Below are 13,487 nucleotides of genomic sequence, written 5' to 3' on the forward strand. Positions count from 1 at the left end.
TCACTCAGGAGTTGAACTTTGCTGTTCTTTCATATGGCGTATGGATATAGGCATCTTGTAAAGAAAGATATACAGTTGAAGTCGGAAGTTTACACACATTTAGGTTGAAAAAGGTCATTAAAACTCGTTTTTCAACCACTCCACAAATTTCTTGTTAACAAACTATAGTTTTGCATGACAAGTAATTTTTCCGAACAACTATTTACAGACAGATTATTTCATTGTATCACAATTCCAGTGGGTCAGAAGTTTACATACACCAAAATTCCAGAAAATGATGTCATGTCTTTAGAAGCTTCTAATAGGCTAATTGACATCATGTGTCAATTGGAGGTGTACCTGTGGATGTATTTCAAGGCCTACCTTCAAACTCAGTGCCTCTTTGCTTGACATCATGGGAAAATCAAAAGAAATCAGCCAAGACCTCAGAAAGAACATTGTAGACCTCCACAAGTCTGGTTCATCCTTGGGAGCAATTTCCAAACGTCTGAAGGTACCACGTTCATCTGTACCAACAATAGTACGCAAGTATAAACACCATGGGACCACGCAGTCGTCATACTGCTCAGGAAGGAGATGCGTTCTGTCTCAGAGATTAACATACTTTGGTGCGAAAAGTGAAAATCAATCCCAGAACAGCAGCAAAGGACCTTGTGAAGATGCTGGAGGAAACAGGTACAAAAGTATCTATATCAACAGTAAAATGAGTCTTATATCAACATTGCCTGAAAGGCCGCTCTTTCAGGAGGAATGGGCAGAAATTCACACAACTTATTGTGTGAAGCTCGTTGAAGGCTACCCGAAACGTTTGACCCAAGTTAAACAATTTAAAGGCAATACATTCAATTAGTATTTGGTTGCATGTAAACTTCTGACCCACTGGGAATGTGATGAAAGAAATAAAAAGCTGAAATGAATCACTCTACTATTATTCTGACATTTCACATTCTTAAAATAAAGTGGTGATCCTACTAGTATAAAATGTCAGGAATAGTTAAAAACTGAGTTTAAAGGTATTTGGCTAAGGTGTATGTAAACTTCTGACTTCAACTGTAGATGTACAGGCTTAAAAAAACACGCATTTATCCCTAAAATATGACTGACCAGGAACAAGTCTGGTGTTAGCCTGCTGAGCTAAAGCCAAAGCATTAGCTCGGGAGCTAACGGAAGTCTTCAGGTCTCAAGCATGGTGACTTTTCAGGCAAGGTTTCTCAGCAGTCTGGACAAGGAACCCTGAAAGCTTTTCTTTAACAGAAAGCAACTTCCCTCGACTATGTTGCCCTGACAGTGTCTAGTGCCCACTCACCTTCCAGTCTGCCCTGCTTGGTCAGGACCTTGACTAGAGCCACATACTTGCTGGAATCCAGAGACACAGAGGAATCCTTACGGCTCCTAAACATGGGGGGTTGAGAGAGTTAGACCATAGAGAAATATACATTTTTTTTTTTAAATGTCATTTGTGTGTGAAAGATCTCAAACGTGGCTGATGCAGTTCATGTCACAATTGTAACTCCCATCTCCCTACAATTCAGATTCCTCTACCCCCCCCCCCCCTCCCCCTCTGATGAAGCAGATCATGGGAAAGGGAGACAGAGATTGGAGCTGAAGTTGAGTGCAGCACCGACGCCTTTCTGTTACTGAAAGGTTACAGATGCAGGGTGTGGGGCAAGGAGAAGAGATGGGGGTACGTACGCACCGGATTCATCAGAACACTCCTGTCCACTGCTCTGGTCCGGCCAGTGCATTAACGTCTCTCCTAATCCAGCTCATGTTAAACTTTAATGCTTAGCTGGACCGAGTATAGGGGAATGTGTGTGTGTTTCACCAATCCACTTACAGCTCTCTTTTCAAGTTCAGTGCCTCTTCCACATTGTCATGGCGACAGCAGAGGTGGATGAGGGTGGCGTAGCTCCCGGCAACCATGTCTGCCTCGTGTTGTTTCTTCAGCTCCAGAGCCCTGTCCAGTTTCTGTCAGAAAGACAAGACGTCTTTAAAAATCAACCTTCATCTCAAATGCTTAATCCTAAGGCTGGACTCATAGCTCACAACTGCAGAGCCGCAATAGTCAGCCGGCCCAGTAGGACATTAACAACCCTCATTTAATTGTCTCTTACTGTTGAGCAGCAGACTATCACTCGAACTGAACCAGGTTTAAGCTTAGCAAACATTAGCCAAAAGAGAGAGGGCATGTGTGGTGAGACTGTACCTCCTCGGCACACAGAGTGAGAATGAGTTGTTTCAGGGTAGCTCCTACTGGTTTACTGTCAGCCTTCAGCTCAGCCAGCCTGCTCTCCAGCGCCAAAACCTTGCCATCCAGAATCTGAAAGGTAGACAGGAAAACATTACACGCACTCTCCCTAAATGACCATCACCTACAGTGGGGCAAAAAAGTATTTAGTCAGCCACCAATTGTGCAAGTTCTCCCACTTAAAAAGATGAGAGAGGCATGTATTTTTCATCATAGGTACACTTCAACTATGACAGACAAAATTAGAAGAAAAAAAATCCAGAAAATCACATTGTAGGATTTTTAAATGAATTTATTTGCAAAGAATGGTGGAAAATAAGTATTTGGTCACCTACAAACAAGCAAGATTTCTGGCTCTCACAGACCTGTAACTTCTTCTTTAAGGGGCTCCTCTGTCCTCCACTCGTTACCTGTATTAATGGCACCTGTTTGAACTTGTTATCAGTATAAAAGACACCCGTCCACAACCTCAAACAGTCACACTCCAAACTCCTCTATGGCCAAGACCAAAGAGCTGTCAAAGGACACCAGAAACAAAATTGTAGACCTGCACCAGACTGGGAAGATTGAATCTGCAATAGGTAAGCAGCTTGGTTTGAAGAAATCAACTGTGGGAGCAATTATTAGGAAATGGAAGACATACAAGACCACTGATAATCTCCCTCGATCTGGGGCTCCACGCAAGATCTCACCCCGTGGGGTCAAAATGATCACAAGAACGGTGAGCAAAAATCCCAGAAACACACGGGGGGACCTAGTGAATGACCTGCAGAGAGATGGGACCAAAGTAACAAAGCCTACCATCAGTAACACACTACGCCGCCAGGGACTCAAATCCTGCAGTGCCAGACGTGTCCCCCTGCTTAAGCCCGTACATGTCCAGGCCCGTCTGAAGTTTGCTAGAGAGCATTTGGATGATCCAGAAGAAGATTGGAAGAATGTCATACGGTCAGATGAAACCAAAATAGAACTTATTGGTAAAAACTCAACTCGTCGTGTCTGGAGGACAAAGAATGCTGAGTTGCATCCAAAGAACACCATACCTACTGTGAAGCATGGGGGTGGAAACATCATGCTTTGGGGCTGTTTCTCTGCAAAGGGACCAGGACGACTGATCCGTGTAAAGGAAAGAATGAATGGGGCCATGTATCGTGAGATTTTGAGTGAAAACCTCCTTCCATCAGCAAGGGCATTGGAGATGAAACGTGGCTGGGTCTTTCAGCATGACAATGATCCCAAACACACCGCCCGGGCAACGAAGGAGTGGCTTCATAAGAAGCATTTCAAGGTCCTGGAGTGGCCTAGCCAGTCTCCAGATCTCAACCCCATAGAACATTTTTGGAGGGAGTTGAAAGTCCGTGTTGCCCAGCAACAGCCCCAAAACATCACTGCTCTAGAGGAGATCTGCATGGAGGAATGGGCTAAAATACCAGCAACAGTGTGTGAAAACCTTGTGAAGACTTACAGAAAACGTTTGACCTCTGTCATTGCCAACAAAGGGTATATAACAAAGTATTGAGATAAACTTTTGTTATTGACCAAATACTTATTTTCCACCATCATTTGCAAATAAATTCATTACAAATCCTACAATGTGATTTTCTGGACCCCCCCCCCCCCCCCCCCCATTTTGTCTGTCATAGTTGAAGTGTACCTATGATGAAAATTACAGGCCTCTCATCTTTTTAAGTGGGAGAACTTGCACAATTGGTGGCTGACTAAATACTTTTTTGCCCCACTGTATATCTCTAAAACCCAATGAATACACTCACAACAACTCTGTTGTCTGAGAAGTTGAGAGGTTCTTGGCTGTCCACCAGGGCGATGACATCCTAAAAGAAACCAAAAGAACCACGTAAGAAAGAAACCAAAACTGCATCATTAAGAATACCTTCACATACAGTAGCTGTGAGTCAGTGATTTAGGACAGATACCTTGATGAGCTCAGGCACGTGATAGGAGTCTAGCAGGTTTCTGATCCCTCTGTAGATGTTCCCTGGGATGATGATACCCTGCAGGTCAAACACAGGAGAACAGGATTCAAATAAATTATCTTTCACCTGGGGTTGTCCATTTTAGGAGGGGGCAGATTGCTAATCTGAAATTTGAGATTTGGGACATGGGTAATCTGAATCTCATTATCCGCATAGACAACTCTTAATCTGAGATCAATGGGTGTAAGCCTGTCAGAGAGGTTGTATTTATGAATGGGATGAGTCAAATATCTGTGTGTGTGTGTGTACCATGCTCTTCAGCTGGTTGAAGTACTGCCTGAGCTTGTCCTCCTGAGCCTGCACCTCTGCCTCAGTCATGCTGTCCATCAGGTTATAGAGAAAGTAGGACACAGCCTCTGTAGAGAAGGAAGAGAGGAGTGATGTTATACGTGCACACACACACACAACGTGGTCCCAGGATAATGGCTGTGTGTGTGTGTGAGAGAGAGAGAGAGTAGTGCTGACGGTATTCTTTGAGTGAAGCGAACAGTAATGCGTGTCAGGCGGGTGGCAGTGGGTGACAGCCTCGCACTCTGGGGCGGCCGTGCGGAGGACACAACGGGAAGTGACACGGATAACTGTCTCCATCTCTCCCACCAGCACTACAGCCCGGTCAGACCACACACACACACTGACACGGAGAGACACAGCCGCGCCACACACACACACCGAAAGACACGCATTCCTGACAAACTAGACTGAGACGCAGGCTGTTTGTTCAGCACTGTGTCAGCAGCCTGGGCCCATTTTCCCCTGACAGACAGGCTGTCCCTCTGGCCAGGTCTCACACCCACCCTATATCTAGGGCAGGACATGAACGTGCAAACCGTCTTCCTAACGCAGAGTGAGCGCATCAGCAGACTCCTGCAACGGAGACTGCAGATATATACACAGTGAACGCATAGACAGAGACACAGATACAGTGCCTTCAGAAAGTAGTTATACCCCTTGGGCACCCACCACCTTTTGTTTGTTACAGCCTGAATTTAAAAAGGATTCAATTGAGATGTGCTACTGATCTACACACAATACTCCACAATGTCAGTGGAATTTTGTTTAAGAAATGATTACAAATGAATATAAAATTTAAAGCAGAAATATCTTTAGTCAATAACCTTCAAGATTCAGGAGTAAACATTTGCTTAACAATTCCCATAATAAGTTGCATGTACTCACTGTGTGCAATAATAGTGGTTGACCAATTTTTTATGAGTACTCCATCTCTACCCCACACATTCAATTATATGTAAGGTTCCTCAGTCGAGTAGTACATTTCAAGCACAGATTCAAACACAAGGGAGGTTTTCCAATGTCTCGCAAAGAAGCGCACCTATTGGTAGATGGGTAAAAAAAATTAAAAAGCAGACATGGAATATCCCTTTGAGCATGGTGAAGTTATTAACTACGCTTTGGATGGTGCATCAATACACCCAGTCACTACAACATCATCGGTAACTGAGTTAGGAAGGAAACCACGCAGGGTTTTCACCATGAGGCCAATAGTGATTTTAATGGCTGAGAGAGGATGGAACAACATTGAAGTGGGTCCACAATACTAACCTAAAATGACAGTGAAAAGGAAGTATGTACAGAATAAAAAATATTCAAAAACATGCATCCTGTTTGCATTAAGGCACTAAAGTAATACTGCAAACAAAATGAAAATTGCAAAGAAATGTTGTAATGTTGTTTTTGTTCTAAATACCCTTCATGATGTTTAGGGCAAATCCAACACATCACGGAGTACTACACTTCATATGTTCAATCATGGTGGTGGCTGCATCATGTAATCCATATTCTCATCATCGGCAAGGACTTGTTCAAAAAAACGTCATCGAGATACGCACAGCGAAACTCCTAGAGGAAAACCTGGTTCAGTCTGCTTTCCAACAGACACTGGGTGACAAATTCACCTTTCAGCAGGACAATAAACAAAAACACAAGGCCAAATCTACACTGGACTTGCTTACCAAGAGGACATTGAATGTTCCTGAGTGGCCTAGTTACAGTTTTGACTTAAATTGGGATGAAAATCTATGTCAAGACTTGAAAATGTCTAGCAATGATCAACAACCAACTTGACAGAGCTTGAATAAAAATGGCCAGATATTGTACAATTCAGGTGTGCAAAGCTCTCAGAGACAGACCCAAAAAGATTCACAGCTGTAAATCGCTGCCAAAAGGTCATTCTAACATGTATTGACTCAGGGGGTTGAATATCTAATAAAGATATTTTCATGAATCTTTAAAAAATGTAAAACATTTTCTTCCACTGACAGAATTGTGTAGATCGTTGAAAAACAATTCAATCCCAATTTGTAACAACAAAATGTGGAAAAAGCCAAGGAGTGTGAATACTTTCTGAAGGCACTGTACCGACATGCACACAAACACCTGACTGTCCCATGTGGCTCAGTTGGTAGAGAATGGAACTTGCAACGCCAGAGTTATGGGGCACCATCACAAATAAACAAGAGTATAAGAGTATGATAAATGACTCCAATGTAAAACAAAAAAAATAGATTGTGTTATGGCCACATTTTCATCCATTCACAAATGATCTTACCAGCAGATCCTGTAGCTCCCTGAGAGAAACGCTCATCTTTGTACAGCAGCTCAGTGATCTGAAAATAAGCATAACCTTAAGAGATGCATCTCATACAAAGACACACCTACATACAAATCGCGCAGCATCACACCTGAATAGTGAAAACTCATGCCCCAGAATTATATAGCAGTTATATTGTTGCCTTTTAAAATGCATCAATACAATCAACAGGGGAACGTTTAGAAAAAAAACATTGCAGAAATAAATATCTATAAAACTGGTAGTCTATAGGTCATCCAAATTACAAATCAAGATTTTATGTGTCATATTTCTACCTGCAAATATTCTGAACCTTCCACCCGCCTCAATAAACCCCTGACAGTTTCACCCAGCCGATTATGAACAGAGCTGAAACCAAGAAGCAGTGCTGTGCATCGTCTTACCTTGGCCATGCTCTCCAGATCGTCAGACCTGTAGGGGGCAGCAGAGGACAAGACATCAGGATACAAGGACACCGACAGAAATCGGCACACAGAATCAGGATACTTCACAGAGGCAGCCCAATTCTGAATTTTCTTTACCCAATTCTCAAAACATATATCTGATGTGATTGGTCAAATACCAATTAGTGGAATTTTTTAAAATCAGAATTAGGTTGCCAGCCACATACAGTACCAGTCAAAAGTTTGGACACCTACTCATTCATGTGTTTTTCTTTATTTTTTACTATTTTCTACATTGTAGAATAATAGTGAGGACATAACTATGAAATAACAAATATGGAATTATGTAGTATCCAAAAAGGTGTTAAACATATCAAAATATATTTTATATTTGAGATTCTTCAAAGTAGCCACCCTTTGCCTTGACAGCTTTGCACACTCTTGGAATCCTCTCAACCAGCTTCATGAGGTAGTCACCTGGAATGCATTTCAATTAACAGGTGTGCATTATTAAAAGTACATTTGTGGAATTTCTTTCCTTCTTAATGCGTTTGAGCAATCAGTTGTGTTGTGACATTGTAGGGTTGGTATACAGAATATAGTCCTATTTGGTAAAAGACCAAGTCGATATTATGGCAATAACAGTTCAAAAAAGCAAAGAGGAACGATAGTCCATCATTACTTTAAGACATGAAGGTAGTCATCTTCAAACACCCAGAAAAGGCTACTCTCCTCGATGTTATCCTCACAAATAATTCTGATGTGTATCAGTCTGGTGTTTCCTGTAATGACCTTAGTGATCACTGTTTTACAGCCTGTGTTCGTAATGGCTGCTCAGTGAAAAGACCTGTCCTGATTTGTCATAGATGCTTGCTAAACAACTTTAATGAGCAAGTCTTCGTTCATGACCTGGCCTCTGTAAATTGGTATAGAATCAGCTTGATCCCTTCTGTCGAAGACGCTTGGACCTTCATTTTTGATATTTTCGATGATATTGTTAACAAACACACCCCCCTCAAGAAAATGACAATTAAAAACAGGTTCAGCCCCTGGTTCGACCGTGATCTTGTGGAGTTACTCCACCTCAAGTTGCATTTGGCGAAAGGCTCGGCACACTCATATTCAGGCTATCCGGAAGGCCAAAGTTAGTTACTTTAATTAAGGAGCAGTTCTCTCTCCGTGGGTCTAACCCAAAGAAGTTCTGGAGAACGGTTAAAGACCTCCTCCTCACAGCTGCCCATGCCCTTAAGGTTGATGTGGTTGTTATTGACAAATACATGGCTGAGCTCTTTAATCATCACTTCATTAAGTCAGGATTCAATTTTGACTCAGCCATGCCTCCCTGCCCATCCAACATTTCCTCATCTCCCACCCCTGCAGGCAGTCACTGAGTCCGAGGTGCTAAAGGAGCACCTTAAACTTTACACCAAAAAAACATCTGGGTCAGATGGTTTAGACCCTTTCTTCTTTAAAAAGTTTATTTTTTACCTTTATTTAACTAGGCAAGTCAGTTAAGAAAAAAAATCTTATTTACATTGACGGCCTACCCTGGACTCCCAATCACGGCCTACCCCGGACTCCCAATCACGGCCAGATGTGATAAACCGCCAAGCCTGTCTCTCCTTTCTGGGGAGGTTCCCATTGCTTGGAAGGCAGCCACAGCTCGTCCTTTATTTAAAGGGGGAGATCAAGCTGATCCTAACTGTTATATGCCTATTTCTATTTTGCCCTGTTTATCAAAAATGTGTTGGAAAAACTTGAAAATAATCAACAGACTGGCATTCTTGATGTCTATAGCATTCTCTCTGGTATGCAATCTGTTCTCTGCTCAGGTTATGGATGTGTCACCGCAACCTTAACGGTCCTCAATGATGTCATCATTGCCCTCACTTCTAAGCAATATTGTGCTGCTATTTTTCTTGACATGGCCAAAGCTTTTGATACGGTAGACCATTCCATTCTTGTGGTCTGGCTAAGGAGTATTGGTGTCTGAGGGTCTTTGGCCTGGTTTGCTAACTACCTCTCTCAAAGAGTGTAGTGTATAAAGTGAGAAAATCTGCTGTCTCAGCCATTGCCTGTCACCAAGGGAGTAGCCCAAGGCTCAAACCTAGGACCCACACTCTTCTCAATTCACATCAACAACATAGCTCAGGCAGTAGGATGCTCTCTCATCCATTTATATGCAGATGACATAGTCTTATACTCAGCTGGCCCCTCCCCGGATGTTGTGTTAAATGCTCTACAACAAAGCTTTCCTAGTGTCCAACAAACTTTCTCTACCCTTAACCTTGTTCTGAACACCTCCAAAACAAAGGTAATGTGGTTTGGTAAGAAGAATGCCCCTCTCCCCACAGGTGTGATTACTACCTCTGAGGGTTTAGAGCTGGAGGTAGTCACCTCATACAAGTACTTGGGAATATGGCTAGACGGTGCACTGTCCTTCTCTCAGCACATATCAAAGCTGCAGGCGAAAGTTTAATCTAGACTTGGTTTCCTCTATTGTAATCGTTCCACTTTCACCCCAGCTGCCAAACTAACCCTGAATCAGATGACCATCCTACCCATGCTAGATTACGGAGACAAAATGTACAGATCGGCAGGTAAGGGTGCTCTCGAGCGGCTAGATGTTCTTTACCATTCAGCCATCAGATTTTCCACCAATGCTTCTTATAGAACACATCACTGCGCTCTATACTCCTCTGTAAACAGGTCATCTCTGTATACCCGTCGCAAGACCCACTGGTTGATGCTTATTTATAAAACCCTATTAGGCCTCACTCCCCCCATCTGAGATATCTAGTGCAGCCCTCATCCTCCACAAACAACACCTGTTCTGCCAGTCACATTCTGTTAAAAGTCCCCAAAGCACACACATCCCTGGGTCGCTCTTCTTTTCAGTTTGCTGCAGCTAGCGACTGGAACGAGCTGCAACAAACACTCAAACTGGACAGTTTAATATTAATCTCTTCATTCAAAGACTCATTCATGGTCACTCTTACTGACAGTTGTGGCTGCTTTGTGTGATGTATTGTTGTCTCTACCTTCTTACCCTTTGTGCTGTTGTCTGTGCCCAATAATGTTTGTACCATGTTTTGTGCTGCTACCATGCTGTGTTGTCATGTGTTGCTTTGTTCTGAACGGATGATCTCTGTATGTGTGGTTCCCACCGTGAAGCATGGTGGTGGTGTGATGGTGCTTTGCTGGTGTCACTGTCAGTAATTTATTTAGAATTCAAGGCACACTTAACCAGCATGGCTACCGCAGCATTCTGCAGTGATATGCCATCCCATCGGATTTGAGCTTAGTGGGACAATCATTTGTTTTTCAATGACCCAACACACCTCTAGGCTGTGTAAGGGCTATTTGACCAAGGAGAGTGACGGAGTGCTGCATCAGAGGACCTGGCCTCCACAAATCACCCGACCTCAACCCAATTGAGATGGTTTGGGATGAGTTGGACCGCAGAGTGAAGGAAAAGCATCCAGCAAGTGCTCAGCATATGTGGGAACTCCTTCAAGACTCATGAAACTTGTTGAGAGAATGCCAAGAGTGTGCACAGCTATCATCAAGGCAAAGGGTGGCTACTTTGAAGAATCTCAAATATGTTTTGTTTTTTGCATTTTTTTGGTTACTACGTGATTCCATATGTGTTATTCTATAGTTGATGTCTTCACTATTATTCTACAAAGTAGAACATAGTAAAAAAAAAAAAATTAAACCCTTGAATGAGTAGGTGTCCAAACTTTTGACTGGTATTGTACATACACACAGGAATCAGCACAGAGACATACAGCAAGCTTCTATAAGTCACTGATATATATATATATATATATACACACACACACACAGAAGACTGCCACTTTGCCTTGACAAATCATCTGAAGAAAAGAGAGGAACTTGACTGAAGGAAAGAGGCACCCTACACAATATTTAGATGAATAGTCACCCGAAAACCATGTCAGACACACGAACCCACACAAAACGATTCCTAAATTATGATGACACAGCCGTGCGTATGTGGCGTTGTCAGCTGGTTTAAGAGAGGCACAGAGACGAGAAGAGGGTGGAGGGGGAGTGGGGGTCTTTAATGATTAAATTATCCCTTGACCTTGCTCTGACAGAAGCAGGTTGTGGAGTGTAGTGACATGGCTCTGACACAGCACACCCTCCCCAGTGACACCCCCCTCTTCTTTGGCGTCAACCCCAATTATGGGCGTAACAGGCCGTCTGGCAACGACAACACCGCAAGGCTCACAGCTGAATCTATAGCAGACGGCCATTCTACCAGGAACATCATCCAGAGACCAGTGAGAAACGAGTGCAGATGTAGTCTAAATCTTTCACATGACATTCATCGAGAAACTTATCAATCTTCCTCCTGAGGAGGTGATGATGTTTCTGACATGTGCAATATCAGCCCCTTGAACTATGATTTTATAGTCATAACTAACAAGTGTGTGTATATTGCTGTGAGGGGAGGACAGTACAACAGCGCAAAAACACCCGTAAGTATGCCAGGACCTCTGGGCTCCCTGGGGGGGTCAAGTCAGATGAGGGCAGGAGGAGTGGGTGTACAGCGTACAAATTTACATCATTGCCCTCCTGCCTGTAGCCTGCCTACAGACCTCAGGCTGGGTAGGGTCAGGGCAGAGCCTTAGGGGCAGGGCTCAGAGTACCCTCATTAACATATATCCCAGGGTGCTCCTGGGCCAGGGCTGCAGGTCAGGACCACTGACTGACTGTGTCCATATGCATGAGGCAGCCAGGGCCCGGAACTGGGTGACCTGTTACAGGGAGAACAACACTGCAGTGTAACTCAGTCACTGACAGTGGGGGGGGAAGCAAACCAACAAAGACAAACAGAGCACTCTTACTCTATAAACAGTTACCACGTAAGAGAACTCACCGTCTGAAGCCCTGGATGAGACTTCCTCTGAAGGTACTCAGGTCCAGGGCAGGGAAGGAGGGAGCAGACACTGGAGAGGGAGTGAGAAACAGACACATTCTGAGGAGTACACTAAGGATGTTTGATTTCCCAAAGCCATTATAGATAGAAGTGACATGTCAAAGACCAATAAGACTAAAGAGAAATATCCAAGCAACCAGATGGACAAAAAAAAAGAAAAGGTGTGTGACAGATTAAGTGAATGAGAGCAAACGGGTAGAGCGAACGAGCATCCATTATTAAACACCCCTCCACCTCATCCCCTCCCCTCGCTCTTCACCTCCACCAGTTTAGGCACGTTGCTCCCTCGATCTCCCGCTCCTCCAAACATATTCACACACACTAATCACTTAAAAGCCCTGATGAGCTAGGAGTGTACGCGGAACATAGAGAGAGCGAAAGAGAGAGAAGAGAGGGCGAGAGACCGCTCTCTGATGGGGCAATTAGGCTCCAGGCAAAACAGAGGCCAGATGCTGATGACGAGAGTAAACTCCCCGGTGCATCCTCCAGAACCCAACCCTGGGCCCAGAGAGTTACGCTCGGTAGATAGTGCCTTTTGGACGTCTCTGAACTATGAGTGACTAGGAATGGGGCCATCATGAATGTATGTTGGTGTACATAAGTGAACAAAGAAGGTGCATTAGACATGATTACGGGCATAACGACCTGTAATAGATGTGTGTTGGTGTAAATGATTGAGGATAACAACTAATACAGTAAAGATAGTGATGAAAACAAGGGAAGTGCATTAGACATGATTATCGGCATAATGACCTGTAATAGATGTGTGTTTTGACATGATGAATGGACAGAGGAAGCCATTAAGACGGAGTTGAAATACAGGTAGATACTCACTCATAACCAACAGTCCTGCCAGGTTCCCACTACTAGCCTCAGAGCGCATCTCAGAGGACAAGAAACCCTCAGACTCCAAGGAGCAGCCCATTTCCTTCAACAAATACATACCATTCACATGAACACAGAAAAATATATCAAATGCAACCGTACACACACACACCAAGACAATCAGAAATGAGCAACGCACATACACATCTCATCTTGGCTGTCCATTGAAGACGATGAGGAATGCTCCTCTTGTGCATGGGTGGGGTAGCGCTTCAGGCGCTGGTGCCACTTCATGTGGAGGCCACCCACCCTACACACCCACCCTACACACCGTACCTTGAATGCATCCCGGGCAGCGTCTATGTTCGGGAAAGCAGGCAGAACGTAGAAGGACATCGTCTCTACATCAGCTGGTACATCCACTTCCTGCATGCCCTTCAACACCTCCATGATCCCTGGAGGA

General features: G+C 43.7%; 1 protein-coding gene across 1 annotated transcript in view; it reads right to left on the reverse strand.

The window, feature by feature from the left end:
* lrpprc (leucine-rich pentatricopeptide repeat containing) overlaps positions 1–13,487 on the reverse strand; it is a 70,197-nt gene that overhangs the window by 41,466 nt on the left and 15,244 nt on the right. The window contains exons 12-22 of the mRNA XM_020460443.2: positions 13,361–13,479; positions 13,034–13,127; positions 12,140–12,209; positions 7,234–7,261; positions 6,809–6,866; positions 4,492–4,598; positions 4,183–4,260; positions 4,021–4,080; positions 2,207–2,320; positions 1,838–1,968; positions 1,307–1,392 (exon numbers count right to left, since the gene is read on the reverse strand). Coding sequence (XP_020316032.2) covers positions 1,307–1,392; positions 1,838–1,968; positions 2,207–2,320; positions 4,021–4,080; positions 4,183–4,260; positions 4,492–4,598; positions 6,809–6,866; positions 7,234–7,261; positions 12,140–12,209; positions 13,034–13,127; positions 13,361–13,479 — 945 coding nt within the window. The remainder of the gene's footprint in view (positions 1–1,306; positions 1,393–1,837; positions 1,969–2,206; positions 2,321–4,020; positions 4,081–4,182; positions 4,261–4,491; positions 4,599–6,808; positions 6,867–7,233; positions 7,262–12,139; positions 12,210–13,033; positions 13,128–13,360; positions 13,480–13,487) is intronic.

Source organism: Oncorhynchus kisutch, linkage group LG25, assembly GCF_002021735.2.
Source record: "Oncorhynchus kisutch isolate 150728-3 linkage group LG25, Okis_V2, whole genome shotgun sequence".
In the NCBI taxonomy this organism is placed as follows: Eukaryota; Metazoa; Chordata; class Actinopteri; order Salmoniformes; family Salmonidae; genus Oncorhynchus; species Oncorhynchus kisutch.